At 38.9% G+C, this 23,079-nt stretch overlaps 1 protein-coding gene across 4 annotated transcripts in view; it reads left to right on the top strand.

Moving 5' to 3' along the window:
• LOC133984367 (epidermal growth factor receptor substrate 15-like 1) overlaps nt 1-22,797 on the top strand; it is a 51,813-nt gene extending 29,016 nt beyond the window's left edge. For 3 of the 4 annotated variants that reach the window (XM_062423653.1, XM_062423651.1, XM_062423655.1), the window contains 7 exons: nt 839-975; nt 2,593-2,659; nt 3,282-3,436; nt 4,869-4,962; nt 10,829-10,990; nt 15,600-15,616; nt 15,934-22,797. In XM_062423653.1, coding sequence (XP_062279637.1) covers nt 839-975; nt 2,593-2,659; nt 3,282-3,436; nt 4,869-4,962; nt 10,829-10,990; nt 15,600-15,616; nt 15,934-16,080 — 779 coding nt within the window. In that variant the 3' untranslated portion in view covers nt 16,081-22,797. The remainder of the gene's footprint in view (nt 1-838; nt 976-2,592; nt 2,660-3,281; nt 3,437-4,868; nt 4,963-10,828; nt 10,991-15,599; nt 15,617-15,933) is intronic. The other variant, XM_062423652.1, reaches the window with a different exon arrangement.
• The last annotated feature ends 282 nt before the right edge of the window (nt 22,798-23,079 follow it).

Below are 23,079 nucleotides of genomic sequence, written 5' to 3'. Positions count from 1 at the left end.
AACAAACAATGTCAAAGTTGTACTGTGTGGTTTGGCATCTTTGTCCCCTCCTTAGGAAAACAATGGCTCACTGCATTTCAAAGCAAAAGAAGGTGTGTGCACATCCAACCTTAGTGGGTTACGAGTGCAGGACAGAAAGCATCAACTAAGGAAAAATAGAGGCTGCCCACACACTGAAATTTGCAAGCTCGTCAGTTTTTATGAATGCAACATTTTAACCTGCAAGGCCTTCATCAGTCCAGAAATATCATAGCAAAACCCATTCTACTGCTGATCATAAGTAGAGGCCCTCTCATCAAAACTTCTGTTGGAAAAATTGGCATCTGTCATTTGAAGTCAGAGCACAGTCCCTAGTTCTGTGGTCTGGTTAACTCCCCCGCCTGTGTGTATATCCTCTTTTTCCTTCACTGTGGTGGTGTTCTCTTCACTGTGCAGAATGATGTGTTCACAGTTCACTTTTTTAGATTAATATGCTTAAGGAGGGAGGTTTCTCTGTGCTCACCTTTAATCAGTTTAACACACACACACATGAACAGCATTTATGACATCACTAGCCAGGTATGATCCAGCATGACACTTACACAGGTGGGAATTTTTAAAATGGCAAATATTTGTATATTCAAACATTGTGGATTTTCCAGTGAGGGAGAAAGAGTGCGTCTCAATTTGAAAGTTTTAATGAGGTGACTTTATTATGGAAATTCTGTACACTATCAAACACAAATAATGATCCCAAACAGGAAGCAGTGGTATTTGTATGTGCCATGAAGAGGGGGATGTGTAGGTAGTCTACAGCCAGACATTCAGTAGCTGAAGTTGTTTCTAATTTGTGGTGCAGATCCTTTTGGAGGAGACCCCTTTAAAGAGACAGATCCATTCAAGGCTTCATCAGAAGATTTCTTCAAGAAGACCACAAAGATGGATCCCTTCTCCACACCAGACCCCTTCAGTAAAAGTGCCACGTTACCTTCCAAGGTACTTGTTGTTGATTTGAGGCCGGAACATGGAATAGTGATTTATAGAAATGTATAGAATCACAATAGTGGCACAGATTTTAAGATAATTGCTTATTGTGAATTACCTGTACACTGTGATTGCATGCTGTAGCAGAGATGCTACCACAATGGGTTTTCCCCAGCAGAGAACACAAAGAGACTGGTGTCATTTAGACTTTTTATTTGACAACTAATTAATCGTGGAGCCCCCGTGTGCTGCCGCCTGGTGCCCAGTCCTGTCTACACCAACACTACAGACTTAAAACACCAAAACCTAAACATAAACTTTGCGCTTTTCTTTTTGCTACACTGACTCAGTCCAGCCATCACTGTAGAGACAAAGAGAGCTTGATTAGTCAACTCAGCCCAGCTGAGATCATCATCTCACCTGGTGCTCAGCCTCTCTTTCCTACAGCTGACTGCCCAAACCACACCCACCTCCACACATGCCATGTGTCATTTCGATAAAGGTCTGATAGACAATATAATGTCTTATATTAATATATTAATGTCTTAATATTTACATTTTGCTGTGGAAATTGTATCTTTTTTTAAAATTCCATGTAACCGTTGAGTTTGGATTTGCTGCTGTTAGAGGCTCTTGATTTCTGGTAACTAACTGTATTCCAAGACCTCAAATGCAGAGATTCAGTGATCACCACTTCAAAAGCATTCACTTTCACTGGTTAGTTTAACAGTTTTCCTTTCCCTTCATACAATGAATTAGTGCAGACACTAATTACTAGTATTGATTTCATGTGAGCCTTCTCCCCACAATCAAAATCTATTTCCTTTGATTTGACTATAATCAGAATGTAAATGGGGACAACGGCTTGGCTACCTGGTGTTTGGCAAAATACAGGGGCGGCTGTGGCTCAGGAGGTAGAGCGGTCGTCCTCCAATTGGAGGATTGGCGGTTCGATTCCCGGCTCCTCCAGTCCACATGTCGATGTGTCCTTGGGCAAGACACTTAACCCCTAATTGCTCCCGTTGCTGTGCCAACAGTGTATGAATGTGTGTGAATGGGTGAATGAGTTGTAGTGTAAAGCGCTTTGAGTGGTCGAAAAGACTAGAAAGGCGCTATATAAGTACAGTCCTTTTTTTTTTTTTAACATGGATGCAAAGAAAGTACGAAAAACCACTGTGAATGTAAAAAGGTCAAATCTATAGAGGGAAAAGTTGCCCAATTTTATTCCAATATCTGTTGGACAATGTGAGTTTCATCAGTCTGTAGTGCAGCGACTATCAAACAGATAGATATTGGTAAGAATAGCAGTGGTCTGTATTCCTCAAAAAAAATGTATTAAAGTGTTTGACATTTTAGAATAATTTAGTAAGTGTGATGCCCTGGTGTAAGTAGCCAAGCTGCCTAAAATGTTTAGATTTTAGATCTCCATTAAAAGACAGAATATGTGTGAATTTAGGATTTTATTTCACACACCAGTATGTGATTTTATTTATTGTATGAAGAGTTTGAAGAGTTTTGAGAATACAACATCCTTAGGAATATTTGCTGTTTGGACAGTGTTTTTTGTTAACAGTCCATCTAAACAGTTGAGGACAAACTGTAACAGGATGCATCTTCTTTTTCCTCCAGCAGCAAACCAGTCATTTCACAAGCAATGATCCTTTCTCTTCAAGCAACCCAAAACCCAAAGGACCAGGTATGATTTCATTCTTATTCACTGACATCAACATGTTTGGTCTCTAAAATGAACCAACCATCAAAGGTGTGTTTACTCTCTAGTATCCAGTATTGCCATAAAACAGTCCTGATCATTAATGCACACCATCTCCTACCAAAGAAAAATAGTATATTTAAGTATAAAGTTATAGTAAAGAATGGTACAGTATGTTTAGGTCCTGAGGAAAGCAGTTCAGGAAAATATAGACAAAATGGTATGCAAATGTCTTTCATCCTATAATAGATATCTTCATATCCGCCAACCCTGTTGGAGGTCAGACTGACATCAGTTTAGTAATGTCTTATTTGATGTCTGGCAGTGGTAGTTACATTCTTTGTATGGTGCTGTGGGTCAGCTTGAGTGCCACATTGATTGGAGGAACTGTCTAGGTTACAATGTTGGTTTTAGCACAATATATTGGTGACCGGTATATTATTGGCTGACACTTAAAACCTGGTTCAGTGGGTGTGCTTGAGGCATGTCGTCTGCATGGATTTGACTGTTTTGTTACGTATATCTAATATTTTTGCTTCTTCACATATTAATGAGGTGAGGTATGGCCTGAAATCAAACCATAGATCTAAGTCTGTGTGATTTTCAGACCTGTTTGGCACGTTGGATCCATTTGGCAGCAGTTCGTTCAGCAGCGGCAGTAACAGCTCGGCTGGATTTGCAGACTTCAGCCAAATGTCGAAAACCAGAGACCCTTTTGAAGGCCGAGCCAGCTGGCTGCCAGACTACCAGAGTACTACCAAGGTACCAGGGGCCAAAACTCATCCTGAACACACACTTTTCTTTTTTGAAGCCTGGGGTGTGCAGATAGATATACAGTGCTGCTTAAGTTTGTGAACCCTTTTTCTCTATATCTGCATAAATATGGGCTAAGTCCTGAAGCTAGATACATAGAACCCAACTAAACAAATGAGACAAGAACACTGAAATGATTCATTTATTGAGGAAAATTATCAAATCTTACATATTTGTGTAAGGCAAAAGTATGTGAACCCTTGTTTTCAGTAACTAGTATGATCCCCATTTCCAGCAATAACTTCAACCAAATGTTTCCTGTAACTGTTTATCAGCCTTGCATATCAACTCAAGGAATTTTAGCCCATTCCTCCTCACAGAATAACTCAGCTCAGAGATGTTGGTTGACTGCCTGCTTCAGGTCCTTCCACAGTATTTCTATTGGATTACAGTCAGGACTTTGACTCAGCTGTTCCATAACATGAATAACTATTTTTTGGTGGAACACTTCCACAAACCTTGTTAAATAAATTGATAATCCTAGAGAATCACAAATGTTTGCCACACACACACAAATATGTAAGACTGGATCATTTCCCTCAATAAATAAACATACACAGCAGAAATTGAGCTAATTCTGAAGGGTTCACAAAATTTCAAGCAGCACTGTATTATCCAGTAGCCTCCCATTGGATACAAGTGATACTAAAATGTCTCTTAAATAATGGATTCACAATATTTCAATGTCTTAAAACAACAGTCAGGTGCCTAGATATACACTGAAACCTGTGTTTCTTACTGTAGTCATTCCTCCTGTTCATACTGACCATTAGAAGATCTCTTCATAATACACTTACAATGGAAGTGATGGAGGACTAAATCCACAGTCCTCCTTCTGTGTAATAATGTGTTTAAAAATGTATCTTCAGTCCAAATGAGTCAAATCTTCATCTTCTATGTTTCAATGTTACAGTGTTTTTAGTACCAACGTTCTTCTTTTTGTTACTATACTTCCACCACAGCTCAACAGGGAAACACTAAGAGGGAATTTGATGCTAAAAAGACTGTAAATGTGTCAGATATCACTTGATATGACTAACTCACACTGATGAAGCTCAATAGAAGCTGATCATCTACTTTTTAAATGACTGTGTGGACACACTGTGGATTTAGTCCTCCATCACTTCCATTGAAAGCACATTTAAAGGAGATGTATTAATAGTCAGTATGAACAGGAGGAATGATTACAGAGAGGAAAACCTCTTTCACTGTACCTGAGTTGCTTAAAAAAATCTGAACCTATACTTTAGCAACATTATCTTTATCTGTTCAGCTCCTCTTGGACAGCTGTGTAATTAGTGCCTGTTAGACAGATGATATAATATCGATTTTTTTGTTACTGTTCAGTGTTAATAAACTACAACCTCACTTTTTTTCTCAGCCGGTGTTTGTGGACGATCCATTCAGCAGGAAGAATGACACACCAGCTCTGCCACCAAAAAAAAGTGTTCCCCCAAGACCCAAACCACCCAGTGGTGAGTGTCACACTGCAGGCTAACCACCTCTGACCCCTAACCACAGATACACCCCCCCCCACACACACACACACACACACACACACACACTGTATGCTCCCAAGTCCTGCAGTGCATTCACTTACACAGATACAGAGGCAGGGAGTCTCCTGTTCCTCAGGAGTCTCAAGCTTGTTTGCGTTGAGAGGAGTTTTGGCAAGATCAGTGTGTGTGTGTTTAGACCATAGACTGTATAAAGATAGACTTAACAAGCTGTAACGACACCCGTTTACACTGGAGCCAGTTTGAATCTCAGAGTTGTAGCTTATGGTTGGCGCCATGTTTTCCATTTGTAGCCAAGACCTTCCAAATAAGGAGTGTGAGGTGTTTCCTTTCACGCCCTGGAAACATGCCCCACTACCTCAGACCCAAGCTATCACTAGCTTCCTGGGAACACCAAGTGGTGCACACATGGGTTAACATTAGTTACCTTAGCTACATTGTGCTAACAGTACTCTGACTCAGTGCAAGTCCCTGAGTTATGAGGAACACCAACTGTCAATCAAAGCTGTCAATCAGTGACTATACAGCAGACATTAAAGCAATTCCACCCAGCTACAAGCATGGGTTCATGTTTGGTTAAGACTATAGCTGAAAGCTGGTGTTCCATCCTACCTACAGTAGGTACTATTGCTGTTTGCTCTCTGTCCAACAGGATCTGCTCCTGCATACAGGTCTGGCAAATTGTCAGGTCTTGCAAAACTGGCTCATGTGGTTGAGGGTTTCAAATGTCAGGTAAATCTGTCAGTGTATATTTGAGGTAGCCTGTAGAACAACCTCACACGGGTAAACCTGCTTTAGGTTGTGTAACACTGATTTCCCACCATGCAGTGTCTGTGTGGATTTGTCTCTATGAATGACTCCTTTCACATAACACACACCACAGATTTTAGCCATTGTTTATATGAATAAAAATGAAAATAAACGTTATATTCCTCAGCTCATTTTTATTCAGGCTGTGCTTTTCCTCAGTGTATTTGTCACATATTCAGGTGTGCAGAGATGTTTTCATGAAGAAGAAAAAGATTGAAGCTCAGAATAGAATAATAGAATTTGCCATTATGATTCCTGTGAATTACACTTTTTGCAGTTTACAATGGTAAGCAGTTGCCTCCTCTGTACCCAGAGAATTTCTTTTTTTTTTTCAACATAGAGAGCTCAGTCTTAAACTGTGCTCTCATTTGTCAACAGGAAAGAATGTCATTGTGGGCAGAGAACAGATAAAAGCCACTGCTGTCACACACTGTATATCCTATGTTGTTTTTTTCAATTCAAACGCTGAAGCAACAGTGGCACAAAGATGTGCACAGTTACTTTGTCATATTGTAGCGTTTAATGTTGACAGTGGTGTGTTTTGTCAGTTTTCAGTTTGTATTTCTCAATAAACATTTGGTGTTTGATCCACTGTTAATTCACTCTCACACCAGTGGATCACACCAGTCATTTTAACCATGGGAAAATCTATGATAAAACTGAATTAAGGCCTCATATAATATCGTATCATATATCATAGATCATAGATCATATATCATATTATTTCAGCTGTTAGTCACACAATGAATCTAGCGCTGACATCTTTTACCATGGATTCTTTAGTTCTGTCTCTTCAGACACTTCTACAAATACACAGCTCTTTCCCTTCTTATGTTGCAGAGGATAATTCTGAAGAAAAACCTACCAAACACTTAAGGTTTGGACTGGAAGGTGTCAAAGTTCTCTTGAACTGGCAGTGTGTTCAATCACTTTCGTATTGTAGAAATTAGAACACAAAAAAACAAACTATTCCTGTTTAGTACAAGCTGAAGAGTTTCCATCAAGAAGGCAGTTAGACTTTGCATGAAGCCTGAAATGTGCAATGTGCTTTCACAGTGAAGGTTTCTGATTGTGTGTGTGTGTGTGTGTGTGTGTGTGTGTGTGTGTGTGTGTGTGTGTGTGTGTGTGTGTGTGTGTGTGTGTGTGTGTGTGTGTGTGTGTGTGTGTGTGTGTGTGTGTGTGTGTGTGTGTGTGTGTGTGTGTGTGCGCGCTAGCTTTGTGAGGATCGGTTTGAGTTTTAAACCTTGACACATTGGGTGTGGACATTTAGACTGGTCTTGGTTTTGGGACACACCTTCAGAGTGCTGTTTGAGGGTTAAGACCTGGTTTTAAGTTTAGTTTAGGTCCAGATTATGGTTGTACAGGACCAGGACATTTAGTTGTGATGGTTAAGGTAAGGGTAAGAGGATATGGAATGTATTATATCTACTGTATGTCAAGCAGTGTCCTTGCAACACAGAAGTAGAATCATGTGTGTGTGGTTTGTGTAGGCTGTTCATATGTTTTTATGCGTGGGTGTGTTGTGTTATTTCTTGTATTTGTGTGTACTGCACGTTGTTGCTTTATGCAGTGTAATGTAAAATACAAATGATTTGTAGATGATAAAATATGATTTGATTTGATAGTAATAAAATAAAATAGAGTGCATATGTTGCCAGAGGTCTGTGTCATATAATGTTAACCTAAGCAGTAAAGAGTAGTGCCATAATCACTTTATCTGAATCTACAGGAAATGAGCCACACCCCAGTGATAGCAAATACTGTACTCATTACCATAGAATTCTGTTTTTGCAGTTAGTACACAAGAAGTCAATGTACTTAATTGTTTGTTGTTTTCAAGAAGAAATGCAACATGACAGATCTTCCAGCTGTGAGAAGCTTGTTTATGTCATGCATTGCATTGTGGAACAGTAGTGTACATCAGCAGTAAACTCAAAAAAATAAAGCTGCACAGTCTTTTGAGTATACTTTTTTATAATTTTGTAACTAACACACTCAAAATATGCTCAGATGAAGAGTGGAATTTGTACACAGCTCAAGAAATAATTCTTTAGGATGTTTGGTCAGGTATTATCCTTCCAGACTTGGTGTTCACACAGTATGCACCACGGTTACTTGCATGAGACCACCAGCGAGCTGACTCAGCTGTTGTTGGGGGAACCAGAGAGAAGTCTGCTACTACTTTGATGCCACTCTTTTCATTTGTTCAAGAACAATCAGACTCCAGCTGTCAGACTGCGAGGCGTATCTCTACCGTTCACTCTGCAGTAACATCCAGGGCCAAACCTGACGTTCACACTCGTCCGATTTTAATACAGATTTTGTATTATGGTTCTTAACAAGCTGCTGCTCTGGTGTTTTTGCTGTAGGCAAATGTGAAGGTGATGTTGTAAGAGTGATGATGTGTGGTTTACTGGCCTGTTGTTTGCAGACACACCCTAACTCGCTTCCTCTCTTCACTTTGTGTGTGTGTGTGTGTGTGTTGACGAGGGTGAGCGGTTCAAAGAAGGTCAGGCTGCAGGCTGTGTGCAGTGGGTGAATGCCAGCATTGTTTCCAGCTTCTTCCTCCTCATAATTAATTTAAATTCTTAACATTTTATAATTTATTCTATATCACACATACTGTACACACACACACACACACATACACACACTCACCCTGTTGCTTTCTCATAACACCTGATTAGGTGTGAATGGGGTACATCTAAGACAGTGCAGCTGCAAATAAACTTGCATAATTGAGAGCATCTTGCTAGAGCTCTATTTGTTTTTAACAAATTCAACTCTGCATGCTGCATGTTCAATTCTGTGGTAGACATTAAAATTAGATGCCACTTAATGTTGTGGATTATTTTAAAACAGGGTGGAGTTCATGATTGTGGTTTCTCAAGTGTGTGTTTTCGTGTGTGTGTGTGTGTGTGTGTGCAGTTTACTGAAAGAGGAAAAAACTGATTGCCAGGCATGCGGCTTTGCTCAGCGTGGAGTGTGAAATGAACTGCTCACCCTGATCGCTGGGTGATCAGGGTAAGAGGACTAAATGCGTATGTGTATGACAACGGTTTGAATGGTCCTGTGGTTTAACACCTATACAAACTAAATTATGTCTTAACTTTCCCACGATCCTCTGCCAGACCCAGCTTCAAGTTCCCACTGATAAGAGAAGCTGCCTTTACAAGATTACGCTTGTGTTCTTGTTCATGTAATGATCTGCATGTATTTCTGCAGCTTCACTCAATCTGTTAAACATGTTTTTTTTTTAAATGTTTTATAGTTATTTCGAGAAAAATAGTTAACAGGTTAGGCAAACAAAATGTGTATTTTACAGTCTGCATGTCTGACTTTAATGGCCTTATAAGTAAGTCTTAAATAAGAGATCATAAAATACTTTAAATTATGTTACAAGCACATTTTTTATCCCTCTGTCATGGCCTTGAAGGAATTTGAGGAATGAACTGATTAGAATTTGGTTTTCATAGATCACTGTGACCTTGCTAAACACCTTGCATTTTAAGTTTTTTTTGGCATTTTGTTTGGATTTGACAGTTCGTATGGTGAGACAGTAAACGAGGGATGAGAGAGGGGTGTAACATGCAGCAGAGTCCTCTGGCTGGCAATCTCTGCATGTTTAGTTTTGATATTTTCCTTTATTCAGTTCTATTTAACACTATTTTCTACAGGACCAAAAACAATTAAATGAATGTGCAACTACACTGATAATGAATGAAAGTACACTCAGATAATGTGCTGTGAAAATAATTAAATATCTTTGGATTTTTGGACTCTTTATCATACAACCATACATTTGAAGGCATCATCAATTATGACAAAATAAAGGTCCACTTTCTAGCTTTTTATTTATTTTAAGATCTTTCTCCTTCATCTCATGGTCTTCATAATGTATTACATTGTTCTGTAAGTTGTAGTGGAGTTGTCTCAGGTGTGTCAGTGTCTGGTGGACCTTACGTTGTTGAACTGTTTTCAGGATCAAGCATGAACTTTGTCACTCAAGTTTTTTAATGTTTTTACAAGTTGCTTTAGTGTTATTTTCCATGTTGACTTTTATTATCGACTATCATGTGAACAACCTCAGTGTATTCGCCTACTTGGTAAGTCGGTGAACCAACAGTTGGTAATGTGGGCAGAAACCCGACAAAGTGATTTTACCAGGAAACCGTTGAGAATGGTTCCATGGTTTGAGGGGTATCACTTTTGGTTTTGGCCCATTGGGTGTTGTCTTTCGCTGCATGTTTTTTCCTTCACCTTGACAGCTGTTTTGATATATTTCCTTTCTCAGGAGGATGTAGCACTGTATTTGATGATAACGTAAAGGAAGATTAGTGTCGATATGAGTTGTTTTGGTGTGCGGCGTGTGGAGGTGAAACTAGTGTGGCTTTCAAAAGTTGTTAAGTGTTCTTTGATGTGCCAACTGAGGTGAAGCAGGGCGTGGGCAGAACTACTAGAATCACATAATTTAGAATAACTGTGTTTGAATCCAAGAGACATCAAATCCTATCCTGTGTTAAAAATTGTACAACCTAAGCTAACTTAGGTGAGAATTACTCATTTGAGCTGCAGTGATGAGTCATTGAATCTCTCTGCTATCAGTAAAACATGCACTTACATCTATTTACAGCCTCTTCTGGAGATACGTTAAACCTGAAGCCTCTCATATGTCTGCTTTTTTTTCCCTCCCTTTTTGCTTCTCTCAGCATGTCTTTACTACAAAGAAGAGGATTTCTTTGCTCTCTCAGAAGCAGCTTCTCTGTGCACCCTTTTGTCTTCAGTGATCTTTTAAAGAAACGTCTCACCAATTTAAATTTCAATCTTACTTTTACTTTGCAGTCACTTGTCAAATTGTTGTCACATGTCAGAGTCACATCAGTGGTATGAACAGTTTGTCTGTTCCTGTTTTTGTCTAGTAAGCATTTATTTAGGCGTTGTGAAAATACAGAAAATGGTATGAAAAGAAATGATGTGGTATGTGATGTTCATCTCTGTCTTTTTACATCTTCAGGTAAGAGTACGCCAGTGAACATGTCCTGCCCAGCTGATCCTTCCAAACCATGTGACCCCTTCCAGCCGTTCAGCGGCGATGCCATCGATCCGTTTCAGAGTAATAAAAAGGGCCTGGGAGACCCGTTCAGCGGCAAAGACCCTTTTGCTCCATCAGCATCAAGTAAAGAACCTAAACACTCGGGTTTTGCAGACTTCAGCTCTGTAAGTTGAGATGGGTGATACTGTTTAACTCTCCGTGTCTGGACCAGACCAAGCAACACAGCTCATTCACTACGTTCAAGTTCTGGTTAGTTTGAGCACATTACAAGGTACCAAAGACAGACATGTAAAAAGGCAGTAGAGACTAGAAAGACAATACAGTGACGTGAAATGTTATGCAGCTCAGTTGTTATTGTATGTTAAATCAAGGTAAGACCCAACATGTTTTTCAGGTTAAAACTGAATTCACTGTTTTTACAGCAGTGACTCTGTTTCCACCTGTTATTAACATGTGATCTCTGTCTGATATCTCACTGTGTCTGGATCAGGAAGAAATAGGCGTGGTCACTCTGCCCGCTTAATTTGCATATTGAGAATGTTTATTAATATGAGGTGTAAATGCTGAGGCCTATGATCAGGTGTCATAATAGATGATATATCCATATACAGATTGCATGTTAATAACAGGCTGACATGTGGTTTATGATCAGGGTAGTGCTTTAACAGCAGCACATGATGTAAACATCCAACCCAAGTCCAGATATCCCATAAAAACATTTACATTGAAGCAGCATAGGTTATACCTTCTGTCTAATTAGGGCTGGGTAATGCTGTAGCTATTTTAAATCATATTGTGACAGATAATGTCATCTAAATGAATGATTACAATCACATTTTAATTAAATACTAAGAAAATGATTGAATGAGGTTTTTGTTCTACAGGTGAAGTGTTTTCTAACATAAAAAGTTGAACACAGTTCATTGCATTGAGGATCAATTTGATATCATTTTTATTAATACTCCAATCACCCAGCCCTCTGCCTATTACAGTAAGATTTATGACATAGCACCAGTAATTCATGTCAGAAAAAGGTGTGTATACATATATTTATATATATAAAAGAGTAAGATAATGAATCAGAGAGCACTGACCTGTGTGCAGTGATCTTGGTAGTTAACAATACAGGACAGCACACAGCTAATGTAGCCGGTCCACTTTCTGCCTCAGATCGTCTGTTGCAGCTCATTCTAACCATTATCTGCTCTCTGAGTTTTGTTAATAACACTCCAAATTGCTCCATCACAGTTCAAAAATATATCTACCAACACCTCTAACACTCACCTATTAATGTGCTGTATGTCATTCATTTAGAATACAATCAAATATACCATAATATTCTTTGTGAAGAAGTGTGTTAGGGCTCTGGTCACAGACATGCAGTGCCACCAGAAGTAGAGGAGCAGAGAGCTGTAAATGACACACAAACACAAATGTAAAACAACAGTTTTCCACTAGAACTACTGTATATCTGCTGATGTGTGCAGTTTCCTGGAGTCTTGCTGTCACAGTGAGTTTGAGATCAGAACCTGTGCCTGCTGTATCTGCTTTTTTTTTTTTTTTTTTTTTTTTTAATGAGTCAAGTAAACCTACAAGTGTTGAACTTTTTAAGGTGACTGACAGAAATACCCAGACTTTACATTTTTTTACTGGAAGGCTCAGTGGAACTGGAGTGATGCTGAACTGAGCAAGAGAGGAAAGTAATCCCAGAAGGAAAAGCACCTGAAAGTAAATAGTTGAGGGATTTTATTGAATTCTGTGTTGCATTGCATTTAATGACATTGTCCCAAGTGTCTGTTACATTTTAGGCTACACGTGACCAGTCAGTCTTATTGAGTCTACACATGCTCCCTGGGGCAGCAGCTGTTTACTAAAGATAGCATCCAAAACAACTTCACATAGTATTATAAGTTAGTGTACACGTTGTACTGTTTAAGCCTTGTGGTTCACAATGCTGAAACAACAGCAGCAACCCAGCTGCAAAAGCATTTAACAGCACCACAGACCCCACCAGCCTAGCTTTCTTTCTAGATAACAGATCAGGCCCATTGTCACAACACCTGACCCAGCTATTTGACAATATCAGACCTAATATCAATATCAGTATCAGATCAGTGCAGCCATAGTCTTTATGCTAAGCTAGGCTAAACATGTCCTAACATACAGATATGAGATTGATTTCCATCCTCTAATCTGGCATTCAGAAAGAAAGTGAATGTATTTCTCAAAATGCTGAACTTTTCCTTCAAACACATTTGGACCTTTTGGCCTCCAGCTGTAAGGAAATGTTATTCTATTGTTATGAGAAGAATGACAGATCGTATCTAAGTTGAGCTAAAAGGGTAATTACAGGACAACCATTAATGTATCCAATCATCATATGAGCAACAGATGAGCATAGCAATACTGTGATCAGTAATGTGACTAATACCTGACCTCGGCTCACACCCTGAGCTGCCGTGGCACAACTTTTGAACCCACTCTAACTTTGGCAGTTTGGTATTATATCAGTGCAGGCTGCAGAGAAGAGAAGAGGATAGTTGCATTATGACTTATTGTTCAGGAAAGGGTGTGTTCTGTGGTTTGTTTGTTTTGGCAGGAAGATTATAATGAGTTTGCCTGTACTTTCACACAGGGTGAAGGCTAAGATCAGCAGCAGGTTGGCATGACGCTCAAAGTCAAGAGTAGCACAGTCTCTGAGAGCACACAAATAAAAAGGAACACAAACCTGTTTTTCACATTCAGTCAGGCACATCAGAGCTTTTAGGTAGATAAGCAGTAATGCTACAAGGTGATTGGCTGACTGGTGGAACCAATAAGGTTCAAATAATATGTCAGTTTAGAAAGGTTCTAACATGAGACACAGCAGTATCACTACTCAACTCTCAGTTGTTGAGTCTGTCTGCCCTGCATGCCCTTGCTCTGTGTGTGTGAGTGTGTGTGTGCGTGTGTGTGTGTGTGTGCGTGCGTGTGTGCGCTTGACTGTTCACCATTTACTTTGTTGGCAGTGTTGATGAGTGTGTTATATCTTCTCTGTGCTTGTGTTTGTCTCACAGTGTTAGTTTTGTCTTTATTTCATAACGTGACACAGCTCCTAACCAATCACCTGCTTCACCTGCTTCACCATCTGAGCTCCTGTTCACAAAGTATGTCATCTCACCACTCCAAGTCCTCAGGGATGGTTCCTCTTAGAGATAAGGTCTTAGATAGAGATATAGACAAATCTTCATTCTTTGATGAAGTCATTCTACATGTGGCACCATTTTTAAGTCGGATTGGATCCTTGTTAACTCACCTGCCATCAATAATGGCAGCTTTTAAAAGTTGATAATCTTATTAAGACACAACAGCACACTGACTGTGAGTAGAGCTGCGACAGCAATGACTAATAGACAGATAATTCATCTGTAACTACTTTTTAAAAATCTGTTTTTTCTTTGTCATACATGATAGTAAACTGCATGTCTTTGGTTTTGGACTGTTTGGTGGGACAAAATAAAGACATAATCTTTGACACTGGGTAAATACTACAGACATGTTCACTATTTTTACAGACAAAACAATGAAATGAGAAAAAATCTGCAGATGAATTGATAATGAAAATAATCATTAGTTGCAGTCTTACTAATTGTGTAGGCCCCAGTGGCTCAGGATCCTCTGGACTGCTCCCAACTGTAGTCAGACTTTGGAGCTGGTTGTTGAAATGCTTTGTGAATTACTTTTGGATCAAACACTCAGGAGTCCAAATCTTTGAAATCCCTTTCTCACTCTGCATGTCACATCATCATCATCATCATCATCATCAGCATCAGCATCAGCATCATCAGCATGATGTAGAAGTTCATGTTCAGCTGTTTTTTCCTTCACTTCTAATTGTTGCGTGTTTCCTTTCTGAAGGTATTCACTGACAGAAATAATGTACCACAGTGCATTTGTCTTCCCTATGACATTTGAAACAAGTCTCTATGACAGGGGTGTCAAGCATACGGCCCGAGGGCCAGAACCGGCCCAACAGGGGGTCTAATCTGACCCACTGGATAACTTTGCAAAGTATGAAGGTGCAGTTTCAGGAGCAGGTTAAATTGTGGGGATTCATGTAAAATGACCCTGACCCTGATCAGAATGCAGTTCTCTGAAAAAACAATGAAATCATATTGTGGTCATATTTAAAACATTCATATATTGAACATTGTGCAAAATGTTGTCAATCAACAGCTTCTGTGCAAAATCATTTGTGCAAAAGACTGAGACATAAAGTTGAAATTGAACTAATTTTTGTTGAGACATCTCAGACTGTTCATCTGTTACATAAATAGATGGGTTATTATAATAAAGTTATTTTACATATTATATATATTATATATTTATATTATTATTATGCAGTGGTTTTTCTGGTTTGGCACACTTGAGATCAAACTGGGCTGTATGTGGCCCCTGCTCTATATGAACTTGAGTGTCTTAATAGCATTGTGATAATTCATAATTAACACCAGTTAACACTACTAGTAGTGCCAGTTGAATCACTTGAATCTCAACAAAAAATGCTAACAAGTATCTGAAGACAGCAGCTAGAGACAGTGTCTCATAATGGACTGAACAGAAACCCCCTTTAATGCGTGCATGCGTGCGCACCACGCCTGTGGTGTGATATCCTGTAAACTAGCCAAGATCCATTGAGTTCAGGGATGTTTGGTTTATAACATGTCTGTTCTGTAATCCACCTCTCTGACAGGACCTGACAAAGCCAAGGTAAGAATTCCAACACTATGAAATTCGACAATTTGACAAGTAGGCAGTGTTAGCCAAATGAAGATATATAATGACTATGAATAGATCTTACATCATGTGTTGCTGAACATTTTAAATAGATAACTGGATGCAAAACTTTTCTATTGTTCCCTCCTTCTGTCAACACTAATAAACAAAAATCTATTACTTAAAATCAGTATTTTAAACTCACTGCTGCTCTGTCATTGGGCCAAAGCCTTAACAAACAATTGCATGACAAAGACCTCTTACTCTCTCTCTCTCTTTCTCTCTCTCTCTCTCCCTCTCTCTCCCTGTAGTTTGGGAATGAGGCTCAGCAGTTGGAGTGGGCTAAGCGTGAGAGTGAGCGAGCAGAGCGTGAGCGGCTGAAGAGACTCAGACAGCAGGAGCAGGAAGACCTAGAGCTGGCCATCGCCCTCAGCAAGGCAGAGATGTCCAACGCATGACATGGAACCTCCATCCCCCAACACACATGTACACACACACACACACACACACACACACACACACACACACACACACAACCACTCATACATGCAGCACACAGACAGGCTAACATGCAAAACAAACATGACTGACATCTAAATATTCAGACACAAAGCACATAACTGGACTAACTTCCTAGTGTTCATATAAACTCTGGTCCCCCCCCCCCCCACACACACACACACACACAGAACCCCTGCTATGAACATCCACACACAATTGACAAATGGAGTAGAAAGAAAAAAAGGACTTCCAGGCATGTCTGACAGCCTTGCATTTAAAAACAAGACAACAAAACTGTGGGCCTCATCAGACACGCACACACGCACACACACACACACACACACACACACGCACACACGCACACACATCACACAACTCCCCTGCTGACATGAACAGACAAAAAAGTGAAGAATGAAGAAGAAGAGGAGGAAACAAATGGATGCACTGTGTATGCACTATAGTGGCTGGACAGTAACATATATAATGTAATGACTTGCGCTCACTGGACCGAGCAGACTAGCTGACCATTGCGGGCAGAAAAGCCTCGACACTTTGCATGTCAACGTGTTGTTTTTCTTCTCCAGCTTCACTCACAATGTGAGGAAAGCGGGTTATAGTGGTTTAATAGCAAAACTGTTGCTATCAGTAACTGAAGAGCAAATACAGACTCGTTTCCTTCCATTGTAACCAGCAGCAGTGAAGAAAAATAACACTACAACTCAAACTGCCAGGGTATTTCTTAAAAGGGATTTTTTCGGATATTAAAAAGGAGTAATGTGGTTACATCTATGAGCTGCTGATGGTATAAACTGTCAGTATTTATCACTAAGGTGATTTGCTGGTAAGAAAATGCAACAGAATGAGGCGTTAAGTGTTTGAGTGTAGACAGGGAGGACTGGGTTTGACACTCCTTAGGATTGAGACGTTTCAATCCACAATTTCTCAGTTTTTATTAGGAATATTATCACTAACACACATTCAGATGAGAAGTGAAAAGGTTGATATCAGTTGAGTTTTCTCAGGCTCACAGATTTCAGTCTTCTAATCTGAATCTGGGTAAGATGAAGCCTACTTCCCTATATCTTAATTCATTTTATACGTTGACCTTACATCTAGACAAGGCTAGACTATCAACCAGGCAAAGCAGACGACTCAGAGATACTCCGGGGGTCTGAATCCTCCAAATTCACTGTGTGGCTCTTAGATGTGTAGTTTGTGGTTATTTGATTGATCATAAATTTGATTGGGGAAAAAATTAAATGCACAATTGTAAACTAAAATAATAAGCATTAAGATGCTGATTGCATTATTGCTGGTATTCTATTGATTTAGCCCATGTCTGTCAAACTCTATACCTTGTGGGCTTACTGTTATAAAATCATAGTCTCCAAGCCCAAACTGGGACCCCATTATGACATCACTGGGGTTTATTTTCTCAGATGAAGCTCCTTCAGAGTGACAGCTGAGAAGTACGTTTTATGATGATATGAAAGTAAAATGGTGTGTCCTTTTAAGACCTACATAATGTGTTTATACTGTGTTTACATAGTGCATAATGTAAAATACTCTTCTGTACATTCAAATAACTACAAACTAATTCTAATTACTAAGTAATATATACATAATGCACAGAGTAGGGGGAAAAAGGGAGCGGAGGGGGGCACTGCCTACAGCTTTTATTATTCCCTCCCTTATTTAAGACAGCCACACAGGAGAGACTTCCATGTTAAACAGAAGTCTTAACCAACAGTAGTGGGATATGTTAACATCTCACTGTTACTTGTCACATTATAGGAGGAAAGAAAAAGCACCTGGTCCTCAACTGTGTTCATAAAGATCCACTGGTTCCCTGTAATGTGACAAGTACCTGACAAATGAAAGTAACCGTTTCAGATGTCCCCACAGTGTTTGGAGTGACAGTAACAAATTGTACAGATCTATTTTCTTTGTCCTTGAGTGTGAGATTGTACTGTGAAGAGTTTGCTGTGGTGACCTGCAGTACTCTCTCTGTCCAGTGTATATAGATAAATGGAGCTAACTATGCCTCTTCTCAAACAGCAGTACTTTGATCCGAATGCTGTGATGATGTCATGTCATCATCCAACAAATGAAAGGCAAGATGAGGGAATTCAGTTTTCTACATTTGATCTTTTTTTTTTTTTTTATTATTATAGAGAAATAATTTTAACAGAGTTTTTATTTCATGAGCTGGTAGTTATTATTATTATTTTTGTTTGTCTGTTTTAAAAGAACATTGGTATTACTGTAGTTGTGTGCTATCATTGAGTTCAGTCACTCCAGTGCTCTACACACCAGTAAAGCACAAGCTGCAGAGTGATGGGGAAACAAAGGTGTGAAACTGGCTGAAATCAGGTAACTGGAAATATGTGGGAAAAGTGCTATTTCTGATGTGTCATAGTTTGATGTTCTAACACGGACTTAACCACTCATCTTGTTTTTATATGAGTTATCCCTTTACTTGAAGTGGTGACTGATATTTGAATGAAACAGACTGAAGTTGACTCTGGAGTTTGATTTAACAAAAACAAAACAGTTTCTGCTGGACTTATTTTCTGAAGATTTTCTGTTTCACTCAGAGCCCCTCTGTTGTAGTTTCAAATGTCATGTTGTGTTTTTATATATGTGAGTCCGTATTCTGTTTGTGACCAATCATATGCTTTAGCCAGTGTTTAGCCACGTGCATGCCCTGCGGTCAGACTCTACTCACAGCACATATGTTCTCCTGACTGTTACTTTAAGGGATACCACGTCATTTTAAGCGTCTCGTTTTTATTAGAGTAACTTGATAATCGGGGAGAAAACAGTCTTTCACTTGGCTCACTTACAGAAAGCTTGGTGACATTGTTGGTGTTCATTATTGAGACCAGATGTAACCACTAGCAGTCATATAACTAAATATAGTGCTAGATAGCTTTCTGATTCAACTGGAACATCTCAGGCGTTCATGATATTTGTTACAGGAAGAATGCTGAAAAATGTAAAGATTTGCAAATTTAAAAGATTTGTCAGGAGCGTTTAAAGTAACATAAACATGACTTAGTATTATCAAAGATGACACAGGATGTCTTCTTGGTTCACTTACAGACGTGTACACACTGCTGCCACTGGTGATTGAAGACATATTAATTAGACTTTGATTCAGCAGTGTTGCTGTAATATATCTTTCCGGACACCGGGGGCAGCACTGAGCACTGCTGAGCAGATTCCTGTTGGTGAATAGAGCAAATGCTTCGTCGTGATTTCATTTGCTTGTTTGTCGCTGATTCACGTTATTCTGCCTGAATTGTTGCTAAGCTTGTTGCATATTAGTGACGTTTATTTTCAACTTTCTCACCGTAACTAAATTTTATGAACACCTAATTAACAGAAATATATTCAAATGGCCTCCCTGGATCAGGGCTAGGTTTGTAAAATGTTTAACAAGCTGTTTTTGGGATAAAACTACAGGACAACAAAGTTCTTTTTAATCCTTTAATTGGACAAAAGCATTGTGATGAAAAATAATGTGTATCTACTAGTATAGCAGATACATATGATGAGGTGACCTTATGTTGTTTAGTATTGCATTTGCTTGTTCGGTCATCACAAACTCAGTGATGGTACTGAAGGGGTCAACATGACTGAACTGTCCAACAATATTTTTTTTTACCAAGATCTACCTGCCTGGCACTCTGTTGTTGGGGGTAAAAATGCTTCTAAAAAAATCCTTATAATGTGAATTCCCCCAAACTGGACAGAAAAGCTCAAGTGAACGTTGATGTGTAGCCACTGATTCTGCCAGATAGACATGTGAAATGCCTCTCCCTGCCATGTTTTTGTCTTGTTTACATATCATGAACATTTACTTTGCTGTAGCTGTTACAAATTGTGTTCGTGTAGGAGAGGAGTGTCCCTGGTACACAGTAAGCTTCTCCCTCTAAGCTGTACACAGCTGATACCTCCTGAAGAGCTCCCACATACTTCTGAGTCATAAAACACATATTGGCATTGTGAATCTTCATATACCTGTCACACTGAGTCACAGCATATATGAGGAACTTTAGGTTTGTTGCTTTCTTTGTGTAAAACCAAAGAGTGCTGCTAGCCACCCGCTCACAAGCTAGCTTGTTTCCCTTAGTTTTAATAAGGAATGCTAACACTTAACATCTCTACAAGGGTATTATAGGTTAAAACAAGTGCTACTGACTAGTGAGGCTGGTGTCATTCAATATTTTCTTAATGACATCAAATCCCATGAAAAGACTAAATTCAACTTCTCAATACTTTCCATCTTTCCTCCTGTCAAAAAAACCTACAAGAATCTCCTAAAATAGCTAGCATTGTAGTTTTTAGCCTTCTGTTAACACAAGATTACGTAACATGTTGTTAGTTAACAGCTACTATGTTGCCTGTTATTAATCTGTTTTAGTGTTGGAATGCTAGCATCGCTAATGTTGCTAACAAAGTCATTTTTATTTATCTTTTTTTTTTTTTCGTAACAATGTGACGGGTACCTTGTGCAGCAAAAACAAGAAGACTTAAAGGTGCAGTGTGTAGGATTTAGTGGCATCTAGCAGAACAGGCATGGCAGAAATTCAATGTAATATAAGTATGTTTTAATTAGTGTGTAGCTGCATGAAAATAAGAATCATTGTGTTTTTGTTACTTTAGAACTACATAGGGAGGAGGGCCTCTTTTATGGAGCCCACCATGTTGTACTGCCATGTTTCTACAATAGCCCAGAATGAACAAACCAAACACTCTAGAGAGGGCCTTTCACATTTCACGTGAGTTTCATGGCCACCACAGGTTCTCCTAAATGTTATAAGTTGGTTTGGCTGCAGTCTCACCGTTAGATGCCACCAAATCCTACTCACCGGTCCTTTATATTCCAAATGTCCAAATTGGTCTCAGTGTGTCTGTGGTGTTTTAATCACAGCCAGATGGCTCAGCTGCATTTTGAAAGCCTTTTAGTGAAATGTGAACAGAAATCTTATCATGTGGAACAGATGTGTGTGTCACTGGTACCTTCTGCTCAGGGGGGGGAGGTTGGGGAAACTTATTTGTTTCATAGATACAGATAACATCAGAGCTCAACTGTGACAATCTATGGTCATTATTTCTACATACATCAACAGGCTGGGTTGTTATATTTTCAGAAGGATATGTCAGGTTAAATGCTGCCTGTTGATTCTTCCAGATGCAGAATGAGTGTACCTTGTGTATATATATATATATAAAAATCTCCAATCAAGGTCCATTTACTATCTTTTTCCAGAGATTTCAACCACACCCTTCAGTTAAATGCTTCAGACAAAGCCAGCACATGGATTTTTAAGTCTAGATTTCCTTGACTACTTTTACCCAGGTCAAGAATGAACTTTTTGGCTTAATTACAAAAGCTCTGTTTATGCAGACACCCTCACTGACAAGTAGGACTGGGTATTATTATAGCCATACTTGAATACGGCAACAATACTAAAGGGATTCTTTACAAAACCTCTTTTCTTATAAGAAGAGAGGTCCATTTTAATGCTGTCGACACAGAAACAACTAATCTAAAACTCTTGTTTAAATGAAATTGGCACAGTTGATGAACTATCTGAAAAAAGAATACGTTCCAAGTTTATGAATCAGACCAGACATTCAGTGCTGACTTACTTGACAGTTTTCAACACTAGCTGCTACAGATACATTTCGGTCTGTTCAAAAATAGTTTTGAGCCTCCTCTGAACTGTGACCCCTCATCTGTTCTTCATGTGTTGCTTCCACCTCCCTCTTACCTCAGCCTATCTGCTGTGTACTGCTTAGAGTGGTCTGTTACAGAAAGGTACCATTATTCATACTGTACTTGTCTTCTGATACCTCCTTTGTGCAATAGATAATGTTCATTTTTATTGTTGTTTTGTGTATCCTGTGAAACCAGTCTGATGTTTTTGATATGTAGCATATGTTTTTAATATGATTGTTTATGCACCCGCACCATTCACTCCTCTGTCCTTATTCTGTATGTTTCATGCATTGATTTCATATCACTAGCTGCAGAATCCTCTCATTCCATTATGCTTTTGATCCATTTTGGAAAAAGAAAAGTGTTCATTTCTAAATCTTTTTTTTTTTTTTTTAAGAGTTTTACAAAATAATTATTTATAGGATGAGATATGACAAATGTCCAGATTAAGAACTTCACTATTTCCTTAGTTTGACTTCACTGTCAAAATGGTGAATATTTCATTTTGGTATGAAGCCTTTTGAAAGTGTGTCATTACAGACATGTTAATGCTCAATAGTAAACAGCCAAAACTGATTTTGGGGGGTACTTGTTTCATTTTATTTTGTTCTTCTCTAAAGCTTGACAACTTTTTCTTCTTTTTTCTTTTTTTCTTTTTTTTTTTGCCTTCAACTGCCCTTCCTCTCATGTAGGCAAAATAATCTGAGCTGTCTTTATTAATATGCATACGGTGTGTATACAATCTGTATAATATCATGTCTGTTATATTTGTCCTATAAAAAGTTAATAAGAAGAAAAAGTTAAGTTGTGAAGGAACTTGTGAAGGTTTGCCTACAGTGACAGTAACAGCTGAGGAGAGAACAGACACTGGTGTATCTCTCTACATGCTCTGTACTGTTTACTAGAATGAACATTTCAGTTAAATGCAAATGGACTGAGACTAGATTTGTTTCAGGTCACGTTTTCTTTAATGACAACTACTTTCTATTAACAAAGATGCTGAACACATGAAGAGCTATTTACAATGAGAGTCTATTACCACTGACCACACACAAAGTATATGTACATCCTATACATGTAGGCCTGTATTTATATAGGAAGATATACTATATGCCTCCAGCTATTTACATGCTCACAGTGGTAATGTAATTGGTAACCGTGGTCACCATCCTAGTTTAGCGAATAAGACATTATTCGCTAATTATCACTTAACACAAAATACAGC

This window comes from Scomber scombrus, chromosome 8, assembly GCF_963691925.1.
Source record: "Scomber scombrus chromosome 8, fScoSco1.1, whole genome shotgun sequence".
Classification (NCBI taxonomy): Eukaryota; Metazoa; Chordata; class Actinopteri; order Scombriformes; family Scombridae; genus Scomber; species Scomber scombrus.
Note: the sequence above shows the minus strand (reverse complement) of the source record. Positions and strands in the feature narration are given on the sequence as shown.